This window comes from Triturus cristatus, chromosome 4_1, assembly GCF_964204655.1.
Source record: "Triturus cristatus chromosome 4_1, aTriCri1.1, whole genome shotgun sequence".
Taxonomy (NCBI): Eukaryota; Metazoa; Chordata; class Amphibia; order Caudata; family Salamandridae; genus Triturus; species Triturus cristatus.
Window position 1 is genome coordinate 250,136,755 of NC_140585.1, and position 26,980 is coordinate 250,163,734.

The 26,980-nt window shown below is 46.6% G+C and overlaps 1 protein-coding gene across 5 annotated transcripts in view; it reads right to left on the reverse strand.

The window, feature by feature from the left end:
• Nucleotides 1-5,435: 5,435 nt before the first annotated feature.
• The window catches only part of CNOT4 (CCR4-NOT transcription complex subunit 4), a 753,420-nt gene continuing 731,875 nt past the window's right edge, over nt 5,436-26,980 (reverse strand). For all 5 annotated transcript variants that reach the window (XM_085651989.1, XM_085651993.1, XM_085651992.1 and 2 more), the window contains one exon: nt 5,436-6,846. In XM_085651989.1, the coding sequence (XP_085508115.1) occupies nt 6,542-6,846 (305 nt within the window). In that variant the 3' untranslated portion in view covers nt 5,436-6,541. The remainder of the gene's footprint in view (nt 6,847-26,980) is intronic.

Below are 26,980 nucleotides of genomic sequence, written 5' to 3' on the forward strand. Positions count from 1 at the left end.
CCATGCTGTTCAGCAGCAAGTCCCCCATTTAAGTGTGTACGTGATCTCAGTTTATATCTCTTTCCAAGGGGCACCTCTGACTTCTTTAATTTGGCCAGACCATTCTCAGTAGACCGGGTCTCAATATAGAGGCCGGATGGCATTGTAAGATGGAGATCAATCTCATTCCCGGTCTCTTACCTTAGCTGACCTCTCTGGTTGGGTAATGCGGTGCAGTCTCATTGCTTCTGGGTTTTCTAGATATTCCGCTCCCCGATTGGCTCTTAATTCACCCACCAGATCAAGCTGTGAGTAGTGGGGACCCCTTTCCCTTTGTCTCAATATAAGGGGCGGAAAGAGGCTAAAACTAGACTGCCAATCACACTGGTGCCAAACACGCAGGTGTTCAGCCAGCGCTTAATGTAAATCCAAAAAAAAAAAAAAATCAACACCGAAAGCAGAGTCTCCTCTCGGTTCCCACCATGTATTGGTAGAACACGGGGGGCAAAGGGAGCACAAGTTGAGCCAAAAGCAGAGCCACAGAGGCAGTGCCAGTATAGTACGATATAGCGATATGACATCAGTAAAACAAAAACTCCATAACCGCAGTAGAGCAAGATAACAGTCTTAATCCCACTCTAATCCAGCGCAAATTCTGCGCCTCTGCTTTCCCCCTCCGTCAAATACCCCCTCTAACCCTGGCCCAGAGGCTCTGCTTTACCCGCTCACCTGTCGTTCGCCAGCCGCTCGAAAGGAAAAACACCTGGTAACCAGCCCTGTGGAAAAACCGGGGTTCAAAATCAAGATTGTCTCGTGGAAGCTTATCTACCGGCACATTATACAAACAGCAGTCTCGACAGTTGAAGCCGGAGGAGACACGACCCGCGACCTGCTATCTAGCTGGCCGCCATGTTCCCCCAGAGATCGAAGCTCATAATGAGAAAACCGAGATCATGGCCTGGAATAGAACTGATCAGGAGGGAAATTTTGCTAAAGAACTTGGATATCTAGGAGTTATAATAACTCAAGACCCTGCCAAAATCCCCAAGACTAATCTAGATAGAGTCTCAAAGGAGGTTGATGTCCTACTTAAAAGATGGCAGAGTATTCCACTATCATTGTACGGTCGAGTTAATTTGATCAAGATGTGTGTACTCCCAAAATACACTTACCTTTTTAACAACATCCCGTTAGAGTTAGCTAAATCTGATGATATTCTCAAAATTCAGAGCAAGATATCGTCCTTCATCTGCGCAAATAAAGCAATCCGTTTATCCTGGAAAAAACTTAGGCGCAAACTCCAGCGAGGGGAGGGGGGGTGGCTCTCCCAGACTTCCAGCTGTACTGTTGGGCTTACCAACTAAAGAATTGTAGAATGCTACTGCTCTCCCCTGACAACTCACCGAGAGGCTGCATGTTTAAAGCCATGTTAGTAGGGGAAGAGGAGCTAGGTTTTATGTACAAATTTGGCTCTCCAATTTTTTTTTTTTTTAAATCAGCTTAAAGTCTCTGCGTTAGGCGGCTAGGCTCTGGTCGGACTGCCGAAATTGTTTGGGATTATCATCTTATAGCGATTGGGCGCCAGTTTGGGGGCTCTCCTGGTATACCAGAGTGTCTTTCGGACTCTCTTGCCTATCCATTAAAAGAGGCAGGGGTTGTACATTGGAGAGATCTTGTACTGGGTGATAAATGTCATCCTTGGGAATATTGGAACCAACTGTACCCTGTCCAGGTTCAAGTTTTACCAGCTCTCTTCCTGGTGTAAGGGTCAAGGCTGGCCAATTATGGATAACAACAATATGGAATGCGAGCTACAGGATCCAGCTCCAAGGAAAAAGGAAGTGGCACAATGGTATAACCATTTCCTGGCAGGTACAGATAGGAAGATAGATCAACCATATAGAACCTGGGAGAGTTACTTGCTGGAAACCTTATGGCAAGTATCTCTAGACATTCTTTACCCCTTGATTAAATCTGCTGCACTCAGGAAAAAACAGTTTTTTACACTCAATAGAATCTATTGGTCTCCCCTCAAGTTATCCAAGATAAAGGGCGGTGGAGAAGCCAGTTGTATGAGATGCGGCCATCAGAACGTGGATGACGTCCACGTATTTGCATCCTGCCCCAAGATACAAGAATTCTGGATAAATGTGGGTAAAACTATTTCTAGAGCCTTGGGTTGCAATATAGAGGTAAGCCCATCTCTTATATTATTTGGTTTTACTCCAGTATTGGGGGGGGAGTTTTGGACCCCGATAGGGCTTCAACAAAGATTGGTCTTTTACTTGATTTTGCTGGCCAGGAGAGAGAGATCTGTAAACTGTGGCGCCAGATGACACCTCCCACTTGGAATGCTTGGTGGAGTTCTGTTAGATATTTTAGAGCACTGTATCAAAGAGTAAATGTTTATAGGGGAAAGCTCAGAGAAGGGACAGTTTTGGGATCTTCTGGATGATGCGACATCTGGTTGAGTGTAGGGACAGGACAATGACCCAATGATTAAAACCTCTGGTCAGCTCAAGTTATATGTTATGGATATCCCCAGTAAAGAACATCAGCTGAGAGTGAAACCACCAAGCTAATAGGCATCAGTGGTGGTACAGATCGAATGGGTGCTATAGCTACGGAGGTCATAGGAGATGAGTAAAAAATAAATAAATAAAACCTCTCTAAAGCACTATAACTTCTCTATCCTACCCCAAGTCAAATACTCGAGTTGGTTTCTTACTGTTATGTATATTATCTGATCCCTACACATTTAGAAGTGCTCTTCAAAGCTGGGCTCCTGCTCTCTACCTACTGTTACATTGATATACATGCGTAGCTCGTTACATGGTATTTTTCTAATTTCATTTTCAACCAAAGGCATTAGGGATCAAAGCAATAAAACAAAAACAGTTCCAGTACTAGGATTTGAAACAGAATGTGGAAAGCATGTTTTAACCATCAAGGAACTTACTTGATCAAAGCTGGACCAACGATGAGAAGGCATACCACCATTGAAGACCCATCACACGTTGTTGGTACCAAAGACAGTCAACAATTTATGGAAGTAACAAGTTTGGTACCAAGGAATCTCTACATCCCGCTAGCAAAACATTCTCCCTTTAGTCCCAATCATCACAGTGATAAGAGGACACAAGAATGTAAGTGTGAAAAGTGTTAATAAAAAAATATGTGATGTTAGAGATGGACAGTAACTGAATAAATCAGTACAAAGAACAGTAGTCATTGTGTTAGCAGTAGTGATCTCACAAAATTGCTATTATGTGTCTCGAAGTGATATAGCAAAGATCTCCCTAGTTACACAATCCTGAATAAATGAAGCCTAGAAGAAATGGTTGGGAATTGGGCAATGACACCTTCGCAAATACAAATCGTGCCAGGGTGAATAGGGTACTCAATAGTTTCATACTTTTCAGGGTTTTGAACCATCGCGTGGCCAGTCTCAAAGTCGTCATTCACATTGGCAGTAATACCGCATGCAGACTAATAACCAAAAACAAACAAGCAAACTGTAAAAGTGAAACATTTTAAATGTTCTGCAACTGTAAAGGAATTAGAAACTGGAGGCTCAAAATTAAGTAAGTATCCTTAGACTCATTTTCATTTGTAGGAGCAGTACAAGTGCATCAAACAGAATATAGTATGGATGAGGAGTGGCCTCGAATTTCTAAATGTTCCATCATTCCCAATAAAATGAAAAATGTATTTTGTTATATTTACGTGTGAATTAAACCATTTAATAATTTGTGTATTTGTTTGATAAATGCTTGTTTCTGTATTTTTTAGCTATTGTTTTGCAGTTCAAAAAAACAAAAAAAGATAATTGAAGGGTCCCAGGCTTCTAGTAATGACTCATTGTGTCTGCCCGGATTCCAATAATGATTCAGTGGGGGTCCCAGATTCTGGTAATCATTAAATGGGGGTCCACAGATATCAAAAAGTGAAGAACCACCGTGCTAGCTAGTTTTTAGGGAACACTGCAGACTAAAACTCAACCGCTTAAACATTACTGGTCCATCACACACTGTTTTTGCCCTCTGAACAAACCTTTTCATTTAAATACCCTAAGATGAACAATCTTTAGCACAGAACCAGCTTGCTGGGAAACATTCTACCTCTGCGATCCTGTTCAAAACAGCAGACCTAAAATTAAGAGCTTACATAGCACAGACTAGTCATACCTACTACACACAAAAGTATACAATACATAATTCTTCCCACCAGCAGTCTTTCCCTGCTTCTAGTATTAAAAAAAAGAATTTTTTTTTACAATGGGACACGTAGACTGCAGAGCAGTCCTGTGACATTTTGTGTTGGCGGTGGTTGGGAGGCATGGGATAGATTAAGGAGGCCCGATTTGTATTTTCCAAAACCTTTGCTTCACACAGAGACTTTCACTGTTGGTCTTACTATAACACTGTATTCCAGCATGATATGCTTTTCCCAAAAAACTAGATCTACTCCTTTCTAACTGGGATCTCCCAATCCAAAGTCATTATATCGGCCATCTACCACTGTGACTCCACCCACCAACTAGGTTACTATAAGGGGAAAAGAAGGAACAATAGTACCGAGTGCCATAAGAACTCACACTAACTTAAATAACTGAGATTAATGGTATACAACGGCTGCTGTCAGGTATTGGGGTCCTGCAAAGTGGGCCTTTACTAACAATACCAATTAACAGTTGCACAGATGCTTGCCATATCTACTGTAAAGCAGAAGATGTGAAAGAAAAGGTAAATAACTGGCATTGTCAATCACATCATGGTGACAGACTGAGGATTCTACTGATTAGGTAGCTCATAGGTGTCCAACCAGGGTTCAGGATGGCAGGATCTATGCCAGATTCTCAAGAGATCACCCTGAGATACATTCATGTAGACGTGATCTAGATGGAAGTAATTTTCATAGTGTTTTTTCTTTCCTATAAATATGCCATGGATCTTGTTCCACAAGTGATGTGAATGAGATGTAACCTACTGTTTCAAGTTCCTACAAGCGGCTCTCTCAGCAAAAGTTATATGAAACAGTTAAAATACCCATCTATGTTGCTTAAAACATAAATAAGGAAAATCGGAAACCCTCTTCTTTGTTATCACTGCGGATGCCCATCCGATGTTAGAAATTACCACAAGTCAGGCTAGCCTGCTGCCATCTGGGCCTAATTTTTGACGGCTGTTCTAGACAACAGGAGCATTTACCATTTACACTTGATGACATTTCAGAGAACCTGCAATGCCCCCACTGTGGCATTTATTTTGGCCTGATCAATTCAATTATCCAAGCATACAAAAGATGAAGTAATGCAAGAAAAAGAAATTTTAAAGCAAACTTATGTGAAGGTATCACAATAACACAAATATAATATCTGGTTCGATCAAATATAACTGCAATTCAGTGCAAAAAGTGTTTGCAAAGTCAAACAAAAAAACAAGAGAACAATTCTATCAAGTTTACCGTTTTATTTAAGATTTTAGTTTTAATTCTGAAGAAAGAGGTACATTTCCTTGGTTTAGTTTTAGCAACAGGTTATAACCATGTTTGTCTAAATGTTATCTTTTCTTTTTTTGTCCTCTTCATTTCCCGTCTTCAATACTGCACAAACGTCCAGAAACTATAGGGTTTAGTAATTGCCGCTGACTGTGGGTACGTTCCTGATTATGTTGCTGTAATCCCAACTTGGTGTTACCCCAGTGCTCTATTCAACGGAATTCAAATTATGTTTATTTAAATCGAAGATCAAAATGAAAAAAATAGAACTGGCGAAAAAGCAGAATTATCGCAGATGTTCCGGTTGATTGTAGTTAAATCATGTACTGCTTGACAATATATTGGAATTTTCCGTAAAAACTGATGTTTTTTTTCAAATCCTTAGGCCAAATGTTTTGTGATTTTTTTTTTTTTAAACTTAAATCTTGTTAGTTTGCTGGTCCTCGCTAAATCAATATTCCATATCAGAACGCTTACTGAATGGGAGTGTAATCTTTCAGAAATTCACAGGTGAAAGGACACAAACCGATATCCAGACTCCACAATGCCATGACTGCCAACAAGAAGGTTTTTCAGTTTCCTCAGAAGGGTTTCAAAAGTGATAAGGTGTTTAATTCATTTTTTTTTTTTAATTAAAATGTTTTTGCTACTGATTTTCAAAGTGTCTCGTTTGGATTTAGCAGCAAACAAAGTAGTTACTATCCAATGAGACAGGAAACTTCATTTGTGTCACGAAATTGCGTTGTGCTGGGAGAATTATTGAATTTTTCTGATTCGGCATCTTACTTTGATTTATTTCAGCTTTTTTTTTTTTTACTCTTTTTTTAAACCATACCTCTGAAATGCATTTTAAGAGAAGATATGCGGTTACTCTAACTTATGTGGTTTAACAGAAACTTTGCCACGGGAGGTGGCTATGACACTGCGATCACAATGCATCTGGGGGTGGGAGGCGCATCAGGAACTACATTCTTCAGAATGACAGATTGGAGGGTGAGTCTGGAGGTGAAAGGAGACGAATGGGGAGGGCAGAGTAAGAAGCAACTGCTGCCAGTCTGTCCATTCAATGGCGGTCCAGCGTAGAGCTCTGTAGAAGATCTGTGGGTGCTTTACTGGGAGGTCTGAAGGCTGTCTGGAAGCCAGGAGGTGGGGAATGGAAGCTGGTGGGGTTTGTGTGAGGAGGGTAGGGGCTCCAACCGGCTCTGTGCAGGGGGATCTGTGCGCTGAAGGGATTTATGTGGTGGGTCTGCGAGGGGGTGGCACCACCAGGGCCATCCATTTCTGTCAGGGCCTGGAGAGATTTTAACCAGTGTGGAGGATTGTCGTCTTGTAGAGTCTCTAAACTATTCCCAGTGGACGAAGGGATACCTGTGGAAGGGAAACACAATAAAGAGAAAAGAATAAGTACAGTCAGCAGGACAATAAAGAAGCTAAAATAAAATGATTCCAGTTGATAAAACTGAACCTACTAACTACACTCATATTTGAGTCAGTTAAAAATACTACAATGAAGAAACAGAACAATGGAGAACACCAAGTCAATACCTAATGACAATATTTACATTCTGGCAACAATGATGAATCCATAATAAAGTAAGCAATTTTGACAAAAAAGTGTGATGAACCCTATCCCCTTGATTTAACTCCCAACCGCACCTCTATACTTGTAATGTTACTATAAGCAGACCAGGTACTACGAGTACTAGAACACTCCATAGAAGCAGAGGAAAATGCTAAAGCCAGCGCTAAACCGAACTTATTTACAATTCTTACAACACCTAAATATTTATAATTAAGGACTGGACAGTTAAAAAAAAAAAAAATCAATAGCTTACTGTACTTCAATTTACATTTTCTTCAGACCAAAAGCCTCAATCTTTATTTGGACTCAGCATAAAAACCAGTGCTCTGTTTATGTCAACTGTCTGAATACTTGACTTCCCTAAGTGTGCAAAGGCCTTGTTTATATACTGGTTCGGATCACAGACGTCATAAGGGAACTGAAAGGGTACACATGTATAGGTCCTCATAAACCTTACTCCTGAAAAGGCAGATATAAAGGCTTTCCCAGGGTGGGAATAAACTTGAAAATGGTGCAAGTGCAGTGGAAGAAGAAAGTAAGTGGCAAGAGAAAAGAAAGTTAGCAAGTGCACGAACTCAGTATCTTTTCTCATAAGTAGATATACACGGGCATGTTCGCTCAAGCAACAAGAATTGTAAAAACTAATAAGTCTTAGCGCTGGCTGCCAGCCTTTTGGTTTTGTCAAAGCTTACTTTGTTTTGTCATAGTTTTTGTAAAATTTTATTTTTGTGGCAGCTTTTAGGCACTTGTCAAAATAAAAATAAAATACTAGCTAAAAGCAAATGTATATATTTTTTGGTTTAAAAAAGCACTCATTGCATAGTCTCTGTCATCAAAGAGAACAACTGTGTGGAGGTGCTCCTTGTAAAAAAGCAGAATGCCATAACTCAGTGGAAGTTAACCAATGGCTAAAGTGGGCTGACCCACTGCCCTACGTTGTAGGGGGGAGTAAGGCAATATGAATGATGACAACTGACCAAAGAAAAAGGCTGGCTGAAAGTAACTATAGGGAAGTATATTATGCACATACATTTGCTGAATTCAAAAGGGCTAGGGTAACGCCAGAACTAAAAATGGAAAGCACAATAGCGTGCTAGCATTACATCACAGATTTCCAGGTGTACCTGTGGGACCTTAATAAATTAATTTCAATCATAAATCTGCACCCCATGAAAGGTCAAAAACTAGTGGCTGCCTCCTCGCCGTCTCCTCACAAAGCAAAAGTTGACAACACTTCTTCCAAGCCTTGTTGCTTATGGAAGAAGATGGAGCCAACGGTGGCTAGGGGAGGAGTGAGCGAGGAGTGAGCTGGAGGCATAGCTGCAGCGCAGCTCCCGATCTTAATTTGTATCCTGGTGCCAAGGGCTTGTCCACTTCAACTTTTGCAACGACTCTCCTCATTTGCACTAATCACCTGCCAACCTAAATTCTGGCTTGGATCAGGATTGTCCCTGTCTCTCAACGATATGGCCCCTCATGTCTCAGGATCTATGTGGAGTGTACAGCACCCCAAACTATATGTAAGAAATATTTGAGGAACCACAGGGGCATGCGTGTTTGAAATGTATTCACATAGCTGCTAAGTTAGTGCCAGAGTTTAGGCTTGAAAGCAGAATGTCATTCCTTACTTTGTAGAAGTACATCACAACTAGCTTTCCTCCTCCAATGTCAAATTTATACCTTATCTACAAAGCGTGGTTGTACAGTGCCTCCCAAGGGGATGAGCAGCATTGTTGCTCCTAGGAGAACTGCATAAACTACCAATTGGTCAATCAACAGAACCTCTGGAGAGTTGTCCTCCATCGCTCCTGGGTGGAGTCCTTTTAATACGCCTTGGCAACATAAGTGTCTCCAGTACGTTTGGGCCACATCTCCCCAAAGTACACTGCATATTGCACTCCCATTGAGGCTCAAAAGGTGTCTCTAAAGGTTGAGTGTGTGCTACTCATCATATACCATTTGGTGGACCCCAAGGATGCACATAAATGGCAGTTTCCATTTATGATACAGCTCCATGCCACTCCTGTCAAGTATGTTGTTAACTTAAGTTACCTAGGGGTAATGTTTAACTGTAGGGGATCTTGGCAGCCACTGCTAGAGATCAGGAACAATCCGCTAGCAAGGATTGTTAATGCTGTTTTCTCCTTTGCTAGTAGATTAGGCAAAATATTGCATGCCCATATGCTGGCCATTTATTGTGCAAAATGTGTTGACATAGCAACTCATGGGGTAGGGGTCTGGGGTATATAGGTGGAATCCCCTTACAGGCTACGGAAAACAAATTCACACGCTTTAATGGCTCTTCCACCGTCTCTTATTACTCACAGGGAATTCGGCCTTCAATACATTGAATGATGCTATGGCGAAGGGTTCGGATCAACAAAACCCTCCCCCTTAATAGAATGATAACAGAGGATTGTTTGACCCGGTCCTGAGGTCTAGAGATCCCGTGGTTGAGGGGAATTAGGGACATGGCCATGGCTTTGAGTAGGCGGACTTGTTTGAAGACCCTTCACGATCTTTGCCGACATTAGATAAAAACAACATTCAGGGCCATGTGCGAAAACTATTGGGAGGAAGCGAGATGGGCAAGGGTATCAGAACCATCTACTGTGGCTTTATACATGCAACTTAAACCATCTAGGACCATCCAGCCATTGTATGACATACCCAGTTACCAGCACTTTATCATTCTCAGGTTCCGACAAAGTCTCTTCCATAGATTAGTCACCTTTCCCTGGTGTAATGATAGGTTGCAAGACTGGTCACCTAGCCCATGCGATCAGAAATCAGTACAGAACACTTAACATATAATATTGGTTTGTACTTTTTATTCTAGTCTCACTAGAGATCCTCTGTTTTAAAGTCTCTATTGATTAAGTACTTTTTGAGCGTTTGCCCAGAAGCACTGCCCTTTTTACAGTCTGTTGGTTCAGAGGAGACTGCGATTACCATATACACCTTTTTAGGTCGAGCCTAGCACAGCACGCATGCGATGCACTAGGAGAAGGCCTCTTGGAATCACTTAAGACTTTCCGCAAACTCGTGCGTGTGGTGCTCGATTTTCCACACATGCTATTGGCCTTTGTGTGTGGCTTTCAAAAATGAAAGCACACAAATGGCCAAAGGCGGGTGCATGCCCCACCTTTTTTGAAAAGGTTTACTCCCACAGCGTTAAGCTGTCGGGAGAGAGCAGCGGCGCGCAGCGTGCCATCTGTTGTGGATCATGTTTCATTTGAAGACCTTGCAGCTTTCCTTACAAGGCGCATCCCCTCAACCCCGGCCAAGGGACAGACCCCACCGCCACAAGAGTGCGTGCTTCTTTTCCGGCACTCGCATTCATTACAATAAGATACTAACAGGGTGCGTCCCCTCCACCCTGGCCAAGGGACAGACCCCACCGCAACAAGAGTGCTCGTTTCTTTTTTCAGCACTCACATTTTATCTATGTCAGCCCTCTCTTCCTGCACCGGTATCTTTGTATTAGTATGTTATTGTCAAGACATTTGCTGTACACTGAAGTTGGCCTCTATAGTCGCCTCTTTTTCTGTAGCATCTTAAAAATTGACCGGACCTTTTAACATTAGCGTTTTTTCATCACGTGGTGCGTGCTTCCTTTCACGCCTCTGCGCAGCTGTGGTGCGTGCTACCTTTGACATTTCTGCATAGTGCACAGCTGTGGTGCGTGTTTCCTTTCCCCACATTGCTTTTGGTACTCGCTCGATCCAGGGGCGTAACGCAGGCCCTTGCGGGGGTCATAATTTGAGCCGGTGTCTGCACATAGGCACTTAATTATTAGCACTTGCTTTCTGTGCGTGCCTGCTGGCACCGGCTGCTAAATAGTGCCTCTGCGCAGCTGTGCCGAGTGCTACCTTTGACATCTCTGCACCGTGCACAGCTGTGGTGCGTGCTTCCTTCCCCCTCCATTGCACAGTACACAGCTTAAAAATTGACCGCACCTTTTAACATTCGCGTTTTCAGCAGCGTGCTGCGTGCTTCCTTTCACACCTCTGCGCAGCTGTGGTGCTTGCTACCTTTGACATCTCTGCACAGTACACAGCTGTTGTACGTGCTTCCTTTCCCCCATTGCACAGCTTAAAAATTGACCGCACCTTTTAACATTGGGTTTTCAGCGCCGTGGTGCGGGCTTCCTTTCACACCTCTGCGCAGCTGTGGTGCATGCTACCTTTGACACATATGCACAATGCACAGCTGTGGTGCGCGATTCCTTCCCCCCCCCCATTGCACAGTAAACAGCTGTGGCCAGTGCTCCTTTTCTCTCCACTGCACAGTAGTGGCGCGTGCTTCCTTTCACCTTTTTGCACACTGCACAGCTATGGTGCGTGTTTCCTTCACCCCACTGCACGTGCTCCCTCCATCACACCCACATGGTTCTCTCGTTTTCTGTTGAATAAACAAATTTCACACACAGATGCCCGGGTTTCCGATGTTAGCATTTGTGAACTCACTGGACCTCGCGGAGGGACAGACCCCACTGCCATAAACTGGATTATAAAGTGCCCTGACAGAAGCACCAAGGCTCTGGAACTTGCAGCTTTCCTTACAAGGCGCGTCCTCTCCACCCCGGCCGAGGGACAAACACCTCATCCACAAGCTGCTATGATAGTATGATAATATTATTAATTTTTATTATTCCTTGCAACTTTGCCATTGACATTATTGCCCTTTATTACATGATTTGTTAGTTTTTAAATCAACAGCAACATTTGTGCCCCTGTTATGCCCAGACAGTAAACACACCAGTACCGCCACTTTAACAGGAAGACCCACCACCCCTCCCACACTTTCAACAGACGGCTCTACAGTAAACAGTCTGTGTATTGTTTATCGCTGCAATTTATCTCCCTTCAGTGGCTCCTCACCCGCCCCATTCACTCTTCGCCTCTCTCCCTCCCACTGACAGAAATAGTTATAACACTTTGTTTATTATAACTTATACATTTTCAACATGCTTCACAACATTCACAATGCTCTAAAACGTTAAAGCCAATAGCTCTGTCTAAACACTTATAACGCCCCAAAGGCAAGACCTATTGGCTATGCCAATGCGTGTTGAAACTGGTGTGAAAGGTGAGGAAACTGCTTGCAGCACTATGTAGTTGCGTCCCTGTGTGTTTTGGTTTTAAATGCATTTAAGAATGTAATTTCTGACATTTAAATATACTGGTAGTATTGTGAGGTACTGTATTAACAGTAATCTAACAAAGATACCTCAACCACAATTACACCACGAGTTGTAATAAGTTATTAATGATCCCTTTTTTGTGGCTCGTTTATCTGTTAAAGTCATCCGCAGGCAGGCTCTCCAACTGACGATATCTTGTACTGCACTTTGCGATTGTGTTTTATATGTATCCTAATTTATTTTTACTTTTTTACTCAAGGATTTTAGATGAATATGTAGTGTTTTATTGTGCTTTATTGCTTTTGATTGTACTTTGCTTTTGGGGGTCTATCTTAATATGACCGAAGTTAAATTGAATGATACATTCCACTCCTAGAGTGAAGTACCTGCATTAGCGACAGTATATTCTCATACTGTAATATCCCAGGTTTATGCACCGCAACGCTACTCACAAAATGCTTATACCATGCCTTCAAACACCTCTTTTTTATACTCTGGATTGTGCATTTGCACAGAGTGCAAAACAGACAGTATACTGACTGTTTAATAGAATCGTAGTGTTTACGGATCTACTCTAGTTTTGACCAATTAAATAATATAGAAGCTATAGGCTGGTACATCAAGTAATCTGAGCTTCTGATGCTAGTACACGAAATGTGGGTCCAGTAACAAATAAAAAGTAAACTTTTACAACAGGCCTGCACGTCTCTACATGTGTTAGGGTTAACTGTACAGTATCCATCGCTTTATGACAACACGTGTGGGTGTGGAAGGATGGTCATGTGACCTCTACTAAATTATGAACTCCAGGTTTCTCTTAGGCCCATCAGGCAGTGGTCGCAACTCTGGTTCAGGGGGCGTGGTCTGCCTCATGTATGTTGGTTTGTATCTCCGGCAGGTGGGTGTCCCACACAGGAGCTATAGGGTACTTATTCAGTCCTTCAGAGTCTTCACAGTGTAGCGCCCTACTCTCAGCCTGCACCCAAGCAGTCATGGAAAGTGTGCAACCAGCAAGGGTAGGTGGGCTAGTTGATTACCACTTGCGTGTAATATGGAGCTTGGCCAGTAGCATGGCTAGGTCTATGAATTGTGTTGTTGCTTCGTTTCTCTTGGTGCAGCCTAACAGGCCTAGCAGGCAGATTACTCAGGTGGGCAGTGTTGTGTGCCCTGTAAATCTAGTCAGTTGGGTTGTGATCTGCCAATATTGGGAAAACACTGGGCACGTCGAGAACATGTAAAGAAAGTCTGTGTCTAGTGTGCGGCAGCAGGGGCAGGCAGTGTCTGTGTGATGGAAATAGCGACTGATTTTATGGGGCGTGAGGTAAGCCCTGTCCAACATAGCAATGTATAAGCCAGAAGTGGGCACTGCGAGACTCCAGTGTAGGGTATTACAGAATGCGCTGCGACTCCTGGCCATTGTGAGGTCGACCCAGTTCAGTGTCTCAGTGCTGATGCAGTGCGGCGAGGGATGCAGCTGCATTATAACGCAAGGATGCAGCAAGCCATCGTATCAAGTTGCAGCCCTCCCGCAGCACGTCTAAGTATTAAATCTTTAAATGCATGTCTGAATCCTGCTGCATGAAATGCCAGCACGCCCCCACCAGTGATGGAATGATGAAAGGGCAAAGCAGGGACTGTCCAGGAGGAAGACCAGTCTTTACTATAAGCTCCTCAATGGAAAGGAGTGTACCATTTCGATAAAGGTCTACCATTGTGTATACTCCTGCTTCATGCCAGTGGCTTAGTTCCTGCGTGAAATATAACGGTGCCATGCAGCATGGCCAGAGGCAACAGGGCCGGCGAACAGGGTTTTGCTGATCTTGTGAGGAAGAGGCTTCTTTTGAAACAGCAGCATGCCACTCGTATCATGGGTGCTTGAGGGCTTGGCGTCTTAGAATGCGGTGGAACTAATGTAGCACACTGGGTATGTCCAGAGTGGTTGGGCCGATGCTGTGTCCTCCAGTTGACGACCTGCCAGGCTCCTGGCAACCCACTGGAGTTGGGAGGACAGGTAGAAGTGTTTGCAATTTGCACGCGCATGCCACCCTGTAAGGCGGGAGATAGTTTTATTCGAGCCACCTTGCGGCATGAGGCATGCCAAATACATTCTCTAGTGGGTTTTTCCTGGGAGCAAAAAATGCCCTTGACACATACAGGGGGAGGTTGGTGAAATATTGGAGGCGTGGTAATATGACTATTTTGGTGAGACCTATGCGGCCCGCAACTGAAAGTGGCAGAGGCTGCCAGAACACCATTTGTGACTGCAGAGTGGTGACCACCCGGATTAAGTTACCAGCCAGTAGGCCAGTGATATTCAAGGCCCGGGGGCCACATGCAGCCCTCCTGACCTTTACATGTGGCCCCCTGATTACCAGCAGCACTGAGCTGCTATTTACCTGACACAGCACCATGATTAAAAAGATGTTAAATAAGCAGTCCAGCTTTTATCTGAATGTTGATTTAAAGTTAAAGAAATGTAGTAACTAGGTTGTCCTGCGCTGCTTAATTTTAGGAACACCTTCATTTTAAAAGACATTTTGCAGAAAAAGTGTAAAAATATGGTAAGATCTCTTCAAAAATCAAAGTGTATTTCACTAACATGCAGAACCATTTCACCCAAGTACATCAGATTATATCAGTGCGTTGAGAAGTAATTTCTTTAAGTGATCGTTTTCAAACAAATCCAGAAACATTCATTCCCCCCTCACCTTGTAAACAATGCCAATAGCAAGTCAGTTATGTGCACTCTCTGGGTAATTTGGGTGCCCATTATACATGAACAGTTTAATTTATCAAATCGAATACAGGAGAAGGTTTTGTATAGGGCAGATCCTGAAGTCATGCATTTTGAGGTTCTCTTATATGCGATAACTACGTAAAAGGAGGGAAAGTAAAATAAAACAATTGCCTTGGATCACACAATTTGGTAGAGTGGGAATCTAGGATTAATCCCAGGTTTTCTGGTTTCACATTGTGAAATTCAGACAATAGACGTATATGCTTTGCTTGCCCTACACTCACTATACTGCCACAACTCCCCCAAATGTCCCCATCATGATTGCCACAATATTAGCATCATTGTGGCCCTCAGTCACATAACAAATCAAACTTTGTGACCCTTGGGAAAATGTTTGGGAGCACCCAAGCAGTAGCCCAATGGTATATACAGATTCCAAAGTAACAGAACATGATAGGTTGCCACGGTATAGAGGTTCCGTTTGCTTGAATTGTGAAGTCTGGTGTGGTGGCCACAAATGGGTAGAGGCACAAATTGCTCCAATTGACCTTGAGGACAGAGACTGTCGCAAATCTGTCTAGTGTATGCGCTATAGCGCCAGGGATGTCCAGAATGTTCCTTAGGTGTGAGAGCATACAATCTGCAAACACACTGTGGATCATCAATCAGAAGAATCCCATATCACCATCTATAAGGTTCTGGGCTAGCGATTCCATTGCTAGCAAAATACATTCTGCTCCAGATGTATCAGCTGCGGAACAAGCAGGGCCAACCTGTAATAAATAATTAACTGTCAACCAGTATCTTAGCTAGAACTTTATAATCTATTAAGGCGTGGCAAACGCCTGTAGGAGACCAGATCCATGGGGTCCCTATCTGGTTTAAACAGCGATATTAGCAGGGCTTCACACAGTGAGAGCAGGATATGAGAGGCATCTACGTCCTCATTCATCGTATAGCCGTATCAGATTTGGGGACAAAAGTGAAGTGTAGGTTTTATAGAATTCACGCTGCAAACTATCTGGGCTGGGAGTTTTGCTCGTCGCTATCGCCCGGATAGCTTTTTGGACCTCGAGCAGGGTGATTTTCCCCGCTGACCTCCTCCCGTTGATTGAATATGCTACTTACCAGTATGCATCTGTTCTTGGCATGTAGGTCTGCTGACATTCATATCTGTGCATAGATCGCCGCCTAGTGTTGGGTCCGGATGTTTGCACTTTGTTGTCCTGGAAGAGTCTTCGAAGTATCCTGAGATAGGTGACTCCTCCTCTGGACTACAGTGCGCATGGGCATCCTCTCCATCCTCAGATTGTTTTTCGCCATTGTGGCAGTGATGGAGTAGATACAGAAAGTGATGACCATGCTATACAGTAATTCTGAGTGCTGCAGCTCCTACAGGCGCCGGGGAGGAGGGTGGGCGATATGAATGTCAGCAGCCCTACATGCCAAGAACAGATGCATACTGGTAAGTAGCATATTCAGTTCGAGGCATGTGGGCTGCTGAATTCATATCTGTGCATAGAATACATAGCAGTACCTCCCATTAGCGGCGGCTACCAGTGCCAGCTGCAGCGGTCTGAAAAAGAGTTTTGAGAACAGCCCGTCCTACAGCTGCCTGCTGTTTTGAGTGTACATCTACACAGTAGTGTTTGGTAAATGTATGTACAGTGGACCATGTGGCTGCTCTACATATTTCCTGTAAAGGAATGTTTCCCAGGAAAGCCATGGACGCCCCTAACTTACGTGTGGAGTGGGCTCGTGGGGGAATCGTTAATGTGCGTTTAGCCTTTTGATAGCAAATTTGAATACATTTAACGATCCATCTGGCTATACCTGCTTTGGAAATGGCGTTGCCCTTGTGCTGTGGAGAAAAGGCAACGAAAAGTTGTTTTGTCTTCCTAAAGACCTTAGTTCTGTCTATATAGTACATGAGGGCTCGCTTTACATCTAGTGTATGGAGCATTCTCTCTGCTACATTCTGTGGATTTTGAAAGAAAACAGGCAGTTCAATAGTTTGATTGATGTGGAACTGCGATATTACCTTGGGCATGAATTTTGGGTAGGTGCGAAGTACAACCCTGTTTGCGTGAACCTGTATGAATGGCTCTTGAATGGTTAGTGCCTGGAGTTCCCTAACTCTTCTTAACGAAGTGATTGCCAGTAGGAAAGCTACTTTCCAGGTGAGGAATTGAATCTCACATGAGTGGAGAGGTTCGAAGGGTGGACCCATCAGTCGGGTGAGGACCAAGTTGAGGTTCCACACTGGTGCTGGTGGGTGTCTTGGGGAAATTACTCGTTTAAGTCCCTCCAAGAAGGCTTTGATGGCAGGCACTCTAAATAAAGAGGTGCTGCCTGTTCTGGAGATAGGCTGCTATTGCGGTCAAATGGATACGTATTGAGGTGTATGCCAGATTGCATCGGTATAGGTGTAAGAGGTAACAGATTATATTTTGAATGGATGCGTCTAGCGGGTTAATGTCATTGTTGTTGCAATAAATGACAAACCTCTTCCATTTAGCTGCATAGCAAGCTCTGGTAGTGGGTTTCCTGGCCTCCTTAATGATCTCCATACAGTCAGGTGGCAGGTTTAGGTAGCCAAACTCTAGGATTTCAGGAGCCAGATTGCCAGGTTCAGCTGTTGCGGATCTGGGTGCTGAATTTCTCCATGGTTCTGCGTCAAAAGTGCGGGTTTGATCTGCAGCCTTTGATGCGGCACCACGGAAAGTTCCAGAAAGGTTGTGTACCATGGCTGGCGTGCCCATGTTGGAGCAACCAGGATGAGTGTCAGTGAGTGCTGTCGCAGTTTGCGTGCTACCAGCGGTATTAATGGCGCTGGGGGAAAAGCGTACGCAAATCTGCCGGACCAGTTCATCCATATCGCATTGCCCTGCGACTGTGGATGTGGGAACCTGGCGGCAAAGCTTTGGCATTTTGCGTTTTCGCTTGTCGCGAATAGGTCTATCTCTGGATGACCCCACTGCTGGAAGTACGGTTGGAGTACTGATGGGTGTAACTCCCACTCGTGCATTTGGTGGCTGTGTCTGCTGAGCAGATCCGCCATCTGGTTGTCCTTGCCTGGGAGGTGTTCCGCCATGAGGAATATGTTCCTGTGAATGGCCCACTTCCACATGCTCTGAGCCAGATGAGACAACTGTGGAGAGTGTGTTCCTCCCTGCTTCTGTATGTAGTACATGGCAGTCATGTTGTCCGTCCGGATCAACACGACCTTGTTGCACAGATGTACTTTGAATGCCTTCATGGCTAGGAAGATTGCCAACAGTTCCAGAAGGTTGATGTGCATCTTCTTTTGTTGTGTTGTCCATAGTCCCTGCACTGTGTAATTGAGTACATGAGCTCCCCATCCCCGGAGAGACGCGTCCGCTGTCAGAATTATTTGGGGAACAGGCTCTTGGAACGGTCGGTCCTTGCAAAGGTTTTGTGGATTCCACCAATGCAGAGAGTTGTATGCCCGACCGCTCACCAACACTAGGTCTTTCAACTGTCCTTGAGCCTGATTCCACTGACGTGCTAAGCACTCCTGAAGCGGGCGCATATGTAGTCTCGCGTGTGGGACTATGAAAATGCAGGAGGACATCATGCCTATCAACTGCATGAACACTCGCGCAGGAAGGGAGTGTTGGGGTTTGAACTTGGAAATCAGTATTTGCATGCTGCTGATCCTCACTAAATTTGGCTGAGCTGTGGCTGCCAGAGTGTTTATGGTCGCACCTAGGTACTGTTGTACGTGTGCGGGTTGGAGATGTGATTTTGGGTAATTTAGTGAGAATCCCAGACTGTGAAGGAGCTGAATGGTGTGGGACATGTGGCTGGCACATTGCTGGGCTGACTTTGCCTGAACAAGCCAGTCGTCCAGGTAAGGGTAGACGTGAATGTGTTGGCTCCGTAGATGTGCAGCCACGGTAGCTAGGCACTTTGTGAAAACTCTGGGTGCTGTTGTTACTCCGAAGGGGAGGACTTTGAATTGATAGTGCTGACCCTGAATGGTGAACCGGAGATATTTTCTGTGTGACGGGTGTATGGGTATGTGGAAATACGCATCTTTGAGGTCTAGCGTGGCTAGGAAATCTCCCTGTCTGAGGAGTGGGAGAACCTGCTGCAGGGTGAGCATGTGAAAATGCTCTGAGAGAATGTAGTGGTTGAGGGGTCTCAGGTCTAGAATGGGTCTGAGTGACCCGTCCTTTTTTGGTATTAAGAAGTACAGAGAGTATACCCCTGTTCCCTGCTGGTGTACGGGCACGACCTCTATTGCGCCTTTTTGCAGCATACTTAGCACCTCCTGCTGTAATAACGCTAAGTGCTCTGAGGACATAGGACGGTGCCTTGGCGGTATGGTGGGTGGAGTGGCGGTTAATTCGAGACAGTAACCGTGTTGGATAACATCTTTGACCCACCTGTCTGTGGTGATGGAATTCCACGTGGACAGGAACCGCTGGAGTCTCCCCCCCGACAGGTGTTATGTGGTCGGGGGGAAGGGAGAGGGCGTCACTGTTTGTTCTTGGGGGAGGACGTGGTATTGCCGTAACCACGTCCTCTGCCCTTGGTGCTGGAGCCACGATATCCACCTCGGGTGTTTTTATCGTAGGAACCCTGTGTGCCCCCTTTATTGTAGGTTTGTTGTGCCCCCTGTCCTCTACCTGCACCTCTATTTCCGGTGCGACGAAAGGAGCCACTACGAAAAGTCTGCGTTTGCAGAGCCCCCATTGACTTCGCAGTGTCCGTGTCTTTTTTTATCTTTTCTAAGGTGGTGTCAACCTCCGGTCCAAATAAGTAGTCGGGGTTGACCGGCTGATTGAGGATGTTATTTTGGACTTCAGGTTTGAATCCGGAGATTCGTAACCAGGCGTGTCGTCGTAGCATGACGCTAGTGTTTATTGCCCTTGCAGCTGTGTCTGCGGCATCCAGTGCACACTTGATGGATGCGTTTGTGAGCAGTTGTCCCTCCCTGATGAGGAGCTCCGCTGCCTCTTTGTACTCATCTGGCAGGTGTTGGAGTAGGGTCTCTAATGTGTCATAGTGTGAACGGTCGTAGCGAGCTAGGAGGGCCTGTGTATTGGCGATGCGCCATATGTTTGCTGCCTGGGCTGCAATCCGTTTGCCGGAGGTTTCTAGAACCTTGGACTCTTTGTCCGGGGGAGGAGCATCACCAGTTGTCTGCAAGTGTGCTTGTTTGCGAGCATTGGCAACTACAATGGAGTCCAGAGGCAACTGGCTCCTAATGTATGTGGGGTCCCCAGGTGCGGGTTTGTATTTTTTCTCGATCCTGGGGTTTATGACCCGTGCCCTGGTGGTTTCCTTGAAAATGTCCTTTGCTGGCTTGAGGACACCTTTTAACATGGGCAGAGTCTTTACAGTCCTCGGAGGATGCGAAAGTGTCCACCAAGAAATCATCCTCGATAGTGTCTGAGTGGAGTTGCACTCCATGATTGGCTGCGGCACGTTCAATGAGGGCGTTGAATGCAGCAGTGTCCTCTGTGGGGGACGTTTTTGCGCCATAAAGTTGCGTGTCCTGTGTATCCAGGGCGGCACCAGGCTCTACGGGGTCATCCCAGACTTGATCAGGGTCTTGCTGGCCCTCAGGGTCCATGTCTTCGGGGTAGGTGGTGTCGTCACCCATGTAGTCCTCCACTGCATCCGTGTCGGAGTGCGTTGGAGAGAATGATGGATCTGTGTAAGAGGTGTGGATGCGTTCATAAAGGACTGGTTCCGATTCCGCCGGCATTTTTTGTTTTAGCCGGATCCTATAAGAGTCCAAAGCGTGCCCTGAAGTGATCTTTCGCTTTTGGAGCATAAGCCTGCCGGTGTCTGCGTCGATGAAGTGGGACGGCGATGTCCCAGTAGTCGAGTGTTCGGTAGATGGGGACCTTGTCTGTGTGACGCGGGTTCTGATTTCGAACATTTTCGGCGCCGTGGATGGCGGCAGACCAAAGGTGATGTTGGCCGGTGCGAAGGTGCCTTCTGTGCCCGTTTCGGTTCGGAGCCCGACGAGGTCTGGAGGGCTGCCTTTTCCCTGATGCGTTTCAAGGACGCTGCCCCTTGTTGCACCTGGAACGCCGATGGTTCTTTGGCGCCGATAGGTTCCGTATCGGCAGGCGTGGACTTCTTCGAAGTCACCGGGTCATCGAGCCGAGGAGGGGTAGGAGCCGACGACGGCGTCGATGAATGTACCTTAGTCGCTGCCTTCGAGGTGGATAGCGATGTAGTGGCCATTTTCACCTTGATGGCTGGTGCCGATGTTTTCGGTGCCGGGGGCCTTGGCGCTTTGACGGTACCGATAGATTTCCTTCTTGGGTCGGCGCCGACATCGGCTGCAGCGAGTTTGGCACCGAAGTCCCGTTTGGTGCGGTCGGAGCCGACTGGTTTGGCTGGCGTCGAAGGTGTGGTGGTCCTCGAGCCGACCAGTGTCAGTTTCACTTTCGGTTTCTATTGAACCGGTGCGATGAGTGGTTTCGGTTTCGCGGTAGGGAAACCAGTCGTCTTTAGGTGACAATGGCTCTTGCTGAATGTCCGAGGCCGGGCCAAAGGGCGGGGCGAGGAACTGCGTGATTGGTCTTGGGTAAGGCCCGAAGGCGATCCCTCGACTGGAGCCGTCAACTGACCCATTGGGATATCCTCCATTTGGACGGGTAGGCCTTGCTCCTCACCGGAGCTACCTTCTTCGGCCCCTAAGGCCTCATCGTAATCTCCTACCTCATAGTCGGCTTCTTCCCTGTGAAAAAGCTCTTCTTCGACATCTTCCGATCGGGAACCGTGTTCGGAAGTGGGGCTGGAGGGTGTATTTTCCACGCTTTCGACATCTTCGTCCTCGGTGCTGAAGATGTTGGCCGGTGCCGGTGCAGCTTGCTGCGCTTCCAGTCGCGCGGCTCGTCGATTCCGTAGAGTCTTCTTGGATCGGAATTGGGCACAGGCCATGCATTTCGATTCGTCATGATCCGGTGAGAGGCATTTGTTACACACCGGGTGGACGTCGATATGGGGGTATTTGGCGTGGCAAACAGGACACCGCTTGAATGGGGTCCTCGATTCCATCGTCGAAGTTCGGTCGATGGTCGGATTAAATGGATCCGAGAAGTTGTTAAAATTGCGAAACTAGTCTGTAAACTGTCGATACCGATCGGAAACAGTACCGTCGAAAACTAAAGGCCTTTTGGCCTGAAACTAGATTTTCCTAACTTGAGTCAAGATAAGCACATCCGAACCCAATAGCGGAAAAAAACATTCTGAGGATGGAGAGGATGCCCATGCGCACTGTAGTCCAGGGGAGGAGTCACCTATCTCAGGATACTTCGAAGACTCTTCCAGGACAACAACGTGCAAACATCCGGACCCAACACTAGGCGGCGATCTATGCACAGATATGAATTCAGCAGCCCACATGCCTCGAACCAGATGTTACACAGGGTATGTACCACAGGTTCCAGAAAAGACTCAGTGTCATTCAGGATAGCTACCCTCATAGATTTGCATTGGGAGGTGTAATGTCACGTGTATGCCTTGTGTATGCACTGCTGCACGTGCGTGCAGACCCCCGAAGCCTGGCATATGGATAATATGGTATGCCTTGTCTGCTCTTGGAGGATCAGCCATGCTAGCAGTGCTCCAGCCTTGTAGGATTCAGGACACGTCTAATGGGTGAGGGCCGCATATTTAAGGCAGCGCTGCCGTTCAAGCAGAGCTGCATGATCCTACTGCCTCTGTCGCAATTGTTCACTGCCAGCCAAGGTCATTCGGGGCCACTCCTCTAGTAGCAGCAGCTTCTGCTCTACAATTGAGATTTCTTTATCTAACATACACCTCAATTTCAGGGTATTCCCCAGTCTATGTCCCCTGATCACCACCTTGAATGCGTCCCACTATTAGCCAGACTTGGCAGTAACCGTAATAATGTCAAAATATTTGGAGATAGTTATCCAGGGAGGCCCTGAGGAGTTGGCCATCTAATGCGTCTGCCTGAAGGCGGCATGTGGGCATAGAAGGGGGGTCTGTGTTCCCATCTCACATGCAAGTCCTAATTAGTGTTGGGCACATAAATAGAGCAAAACAAAAGCTGCTTGCCATCCAAACAGCCCTCCACAAACACATAGCGACCTTTGGGGTCCACAACTGTTTTGCCCGACACAAACTGTACCCCAGCATAGTTCCACACCCTCACCTCCCGAGCATAAGTGGAGTAGAATTGTTCCCTCCATCTTATCCAGTATTAGGGGTGTCTTTCATAGATTCACATGCCTGAATCATTCCCCATCGTCGAGACGGGAGCCTCCGGTACATAAAAAAGTAATGTCCTATAGACATACATAGAGAAAAATAGGCCTAAGGGCCTCCCCTTAGCAGCCTATCCTAGTCCTTATGTAAAAAGGACCAAACTCTTAGAGTCAGCCAATCAGCTATCACCTCCCTCTAGAACCTTCCTGGCAGGAGCCTCAGTCCCTCAGATTTTCTACCGCACGTTGTGCTAGGGAGTCTCCAACCTGAGTTCTCCTCAGGATTTCTTTCAAGCCAGATTGTTCACTTTTTTGGTGACTTTCTTCTTCAAGGATTTCAACGCTGACTACTTCAGGCCTCTTATTGCTGCAGTGAGTGTTTATTTAATCTACAACTCCTGGCATGTCTGAATCACAGAAGAAAGCCCTTTTCAGGGCTTGCTCTTCATGTGGGAAGAAGAGGCTTCATGTGGACGACAAGCATGACCTATGCTTGTATTGCCTTTATCCGGACCACGTCCCTAAGGACTGTAAAATATGTAGGTCTTTCCCACATAAGACCTTGAGAGACAGGGAGGGTCGCCTGCTTATCTGGCTGGACAGGCTCAAGGACAGAGAGAGTGTGGTGTCCTCAGAGGCGAGCTTTTCCGGAACCTCTGAAGTCTCCCTGAAGAGGCCGAGAGTGACATCTCCTGGCCCCTCAGACGCTCCTCCTATGAAGACACACAAGAAGTCTTCAGAGGCAAGATCTTCAAAATCTTCAGTGTCTGATAAGGACTCTCTCACTTTCAAGAAGCCTACTCTGTCGGCCACAAAAATTGCGACACCTTCCTCGGCGCAAAAAAGGCCATCGGGACATGTCTCCACAGCGACGACGACCGTGTCCACATCCACAGCGGCGTCGGTCTTCTCGTCGACGACGACGACCCCTTCACCATCGTCAGCAGGTACCCCTATCTCGTCTATTATACTGTTAAAACCGTCGTCGACGTCTAAGTCATCGTCGACGACGAAGATTGTCCCGTCGACGACGAAGGCGTCGACGACGAAGGCATCGACGACGAAGGCATAGACGACGAGGAAAATACCGTCGACGGGGACACCGTTGGTGACAGCCATACCGTCGACGACCCCGTCGTCGACGGGAACGTCGTCGTCCATGGGACGGAAAACAGCAGGGGTTTCTGTGCAAGGATCTGCTCCTGGCAAACTGTCCAGACCACAGATTACACCGGAAACGACATCTCCAAGCAAGGTGCAAGCCAATTTGCCTATGGAGATTCTGCAGAGTGAAGAGTCTGAAGAGGAGCTCTTTGAACAGGCTACTTCCCCTTCTGAACTGTATGTCAAATGTCAAAGCACGGACGAGGAGCAGGAAGATATAAGCGCGCAGGAGCGCCCCGTCCAGGAACAGGTTCGCACGGAGGTCACTCCGATGGTATGCCTTCCTCTGTCAATAGTTCAGGACCTCAAGTTCCTTATCAGGGACTACACAAACAACGTTTCCCGGAATCGCCGGCGCTGGATGCAGGGGCCCCAGAGCCAACTACAAACCCACCAACGACTGCCCCAAGGCAATCACGGCCGGTTACGCAGGTATGCCACGAGAAACCGCCACCTCAGGTGATAGAGTCATCGGATGAGGAGGCTGAGGAGATGGAGGAAGGAGAGGTCCAGGGAGACCAGTCGGACCAGGATGAGGAGGAGGAGTATGTGGCATCCTCACCACCTTCCCCACAACCGCGCCAAGCTGATTCACCGCCAGTGGATATTGGTGGTTTTCATAAGGTAGTTGAACGGGCCGCGGCGCGGTTCCATATGGTCATGGAGTCGACGGAGACGGAGTGCTTCCTGCATGACTTTAAGGAGCAGACGAAGAAGACTACCAAATCGATCCCTATCATCGACTTTCTCTGGGACCAGGGAAAGAAGCTAATGCTGACGCCGGCTTCCGTTCCTGCGGTTGTTCCACGCCTGGATAAGAAGTATAAGGCTCCATCCACGGCACCAGCTTGCCTGACTGGCCACCCGAAACCGGATTCGGTCATGACCCAAGCGGCCCAGAAAAATTCTCGAAATCCCTCCTCGCCTCTGTCAGCACCACCGGACAAGGAGGGCAGAAAATTGGACACAATTGGCAAAAGGTTTTCGACCACTTCGGCAATGACCATCAAGGTGGCCAATTCCATAGCCCTTTTAGGGCATTATAACCGCCAACTTTGGGAGGATATAGCCCCATATTTAGCAGAACTTCCGAGCACAGTTCAGGAGGAGGTGAAGGCACTACTTTCCGAGGGCCAGACCTCTGCGGCCGAGATCATCGATTGCGCCATAGACGTGGCCATGACAGGCTTTCGTCAACTGGCTGGGGCTGCGGTCCTGCGCCGCCAAGGATGGCTGAAGGCGACATCGTTCAGGCAAGAAGTGTAGACGAAGGTGCTGGATATGCCCTTCGACGGACAACATCTATTTGGAGATAAAATTGACGAGGCGCTCCAAGCTATTAAGAAGGACACTGACACAGCTACAGCGCTTGGAACCTTGCAGGCAAGGAATCAGTCCTTTCGGGGCAACAAATCTAGAGGCCAGTCCTCCTACAGAGGATCCTTCCAGAATAGGTCCTCGTATTCCTTCCAGAATAAGACCCAGTACCAGCAAAAGCAGCAACAAGGTCGGCAGTCGTCTTATGGAAGATCTAACTTCAGGGGTAAGAACCAAAAGAGGGGCACCGGCGGACGCCAGTGACCACTTACTCCAGCCAGTCCAGCTACCATCTCCCTCTTCACAAATTGGAGGAAAATTGACCCATTTCCTGAAAAATTGGCGCATCATCACCTCAGATCGCTGGGTGCTCCAACTCCTCAGATTCGGCCATTTCCTAGAATTTACCACCATCCCGCCTGCAACCCCTCCCCGCAGGTTCCCACACAGGCATCTACGGCTGCTGCTCCGGGAAATATCAGAGATGTTGAGGAAAGGAGCGATCGAGCGAGTTCCATCGGCTCAGAGGGAGAAAGGATTCTACTCCCGCTTCTTTCTGATACGCAAGAAAGAAAAGAAGTGGAGGCCCATTCTAGATCTCAGGGCACTCAACTCTTTCCTGAAGAGTCAGTCGTTCAGGATGGCGACGCTCCAAGAAATCCTAGGCATTGTAGAGGAAGGAGATTTCATGACATCCTTGGATCTTCAGGATGCCTACTATCACATCCCGATACTCAGGGGGCACAGAAAGTTTCTACGTTTCGAGGTGGCAGGACAGCACTACCAATTCAAGGTCCTTCCGTTTGGCCTCAAATCCGCTCCGCAGATTTTCACCAAGTGCCTTTCTCCTGTGGCAGCTTTCCTACGTCAAATGGGTCACCAAGTTTTCCCCTACCTCGACGACTGGCTGGTCAAGGCGCCCACGGCTGTAAGCGCAACCAAATCCTCCAACGCTTGTACCAATCTTTTCCAACATCTAGGATTGACTCTCAATCTTCAGAAATCACGTATGTCCCCAACAAGAAGTATCACCTTCCTCGGGGCAACCTTGAATACGGAATGCGCAAGAGCATTTCCTTCAGACGAAAGAAAAAACAAGATCATATCGCTGGCCACGGCGGTGGCATCAAGGAAATCCTTAAGAGTTCGCACCTTCAAATCACTCCTGGGAATGATGTCTTCTTGTATACTACTCATCCCTCACTGCAGGCTTCGGATGCGTCCATTGCAGGAAGCTCTCACGAACCAGTGGACTCAGAGTACAGGTTCGTTCGAGGACATTGTGAGCATAACACCACGAATATCCAAGAGCCTCGAGTGGTGGAAGGATTACA